The following is a 1,693-nucleotide window of genomic DNA, read 5'->3' as shown; positions in this document are numbered from 1 at the left end:
ATAATCCACAGCACTCCAGTCCATCAGTGAACATCTGGAGAAGACAAAAGCTGAAACACATCCAGCATTAAGACGTTTTTAACTAAAATACATAGAGTCCATAATCCATAATAACACTTCCTCCAGTGAAAAAGTGTTCTGGTGTGAATCAGGAGAGAAATCTGCACAGATCATGCAGCGTTTAAACAGCTCTAAACTAATGTGACCCTGGAGTACAAAATCAGTCTTAAGTGTCAATTTTTCAAAATTGAGATTTATACATCATCTGAAAGCTTTCCCGTACGTCTTGCACGATTGAGCGCTCCACGTCTGCTCCCACTGATCCCGAAAGGCCTGCTCGTAGAAGTAACACGCGATCACGATGGTGGCTGGAACCGTGTAGAGGACGCTGAAGATGCCGATGCGCACCATCAGCTTCTCCAGCTTCTCCGTTTTGGTGCCGTCGTGCTTCATAATGGTCCTGATGCGGAACAGAGACACGAAGCCCGCCAGGAGGAACGAGGTGCCGATGAACAGGTAGACGAACAGCGGCGCCAGGACGAATCCGCGCAACGCGTCCACGCTGTTGATGCCCACGAAGCAGACGCCGCTGAGCACATCTCCATCCACTTGACCCACCGCGAGGATGGTGATGGTCTTGATGGCTGGCACCGCCCACGCTGCTAAATGGAAATATTGCGAATTTGCTTCAATGGCCTCGTGACCCCATTTCATCCCGGCCGAGAGGAACCAAGTGAGCGCTAGAATGACCCACCAGATGGAGCTGGCCATGCTGAAGAAGTACAGCATCATGAACAGGATGGTGCAGCCTTCCTTTTTGGTGCCTTGAACCACCGTCCTGAACTCATTATCGAACTGCTCATTGCAAACCACTTTGTCCTCCAGCAGAAATCCGGCGATGTAGGCGACGGACAGCATCGTATAACACCCGGAAAGGAATATAATGGGTCTTTCCGGGTAACTAAAGCGATTCATGTCCACTAAATAAGTCAAGACGGTGAATAAAGTAGACGCGCAACACAAAACCGACCAGATCCCGATCCAGATCCGCGCAAACTTCTGCTCGTCCTCGCTGAAGTACATCATCCCGTGGAGTTTTTTGGGTTCGCACGGCGCGCCGCAGTTTTCCTCGCCCAGAAAGCGGTAGTTTAGGTACGGCGGGACTTTCAGCGAAGCCGGGCATCTAAAGCGCCCCTTCCTGTGATGCTCGGGTGTAGCTTGGGTCACATCTGGAGTCGGGTTGACCGGTGCGCTCCGCTCAGACGTGTTCTGCCCCACGCACAGCTCTCCGCCGTGCACCGGGAACGACTCGCACGCGAGACTCTCCGGCCACTGGAAGCCGAATTTGTTCATGAGCGCCTCGCAGCCCTGACGCGCGCGCTCGCACAGTAAAGATCTCTCCAGGAGGTTAAAACAATTCATCAAATCTGCTAAATATCAATGAACAAATCTGCTTGCTGTGCAAAAAAACAGAGACGGTCCCTAACGTGCAGCCCTTCCTATTGGTTACTGTGAGTGTCTGTAGGAGAAATGAGAGGGACATGATTTGCTCTGACAGGAGAATGTAAAGACAGCCTTCACTAAGAGTCTGGATACTGGCTGAATACAAAACAACTTCTGCCTGAGTCAAGATTTCATTTTGCCATTTTCCATTTGGTCTTATTGTGCAATATTTTTGGATGAACAAACATGA

General features: G+C 50.4%; 1 protein-coding gene across 1 annotated transcript; it reads right to left on the bottom strand.

Annotated features, from left to right (window-relative positions):
• Positions 1-261: 261 nt before the first annotated feature.
• On the bottom strand, positions 262-1,422 carry LOC107601959 (frizzled-1-like). Its single transcript, XM_016294331.1, has one exon. It carries the CDS (start codon positions 1,420-1,422, stop codon positions 262-264), a length of 1,161 nt encoding a protein of 386 aa, XP_016149817.1.
• Between the last annotated feature and the right edge of the window lie 271 nt (positions 1,423-1,693).

The sequence above is a fragment of the Sinocyclocheilus grahami genome, unplaced genomic scaffold (genome assembly GCF_001515645.1).
Source record: "Sinocyclocheilus grahami isolate Dianchi unplaced genomic scaffold, SAMN03320097.WGS_v1.1 scaffold316.1, whole genome shotgun sequence".
Classification (NCBI taxonomy): Eukaryota; Metazoa; Chordata; class Actinopteri; order Cypriniformes; family Cyprinidae; genus Sinocyclocheilus; species Sinocyclocheilus grahami.
Note: the sequence above shows the minus strand (reverse complement) of the source record. Positions and strands in the feature narration are given on the sequence as shown.

Bases quoted from the DNA above. Each gene is read 5' to 3' on its own strand.
- LOC107601959 (XM_016294331.1), bottom strand. From the start codon at position 1,422: ATGAATTGTTTTAACCTCCTGGAGAGATCTTTACTGTGCGAGCGCGCG.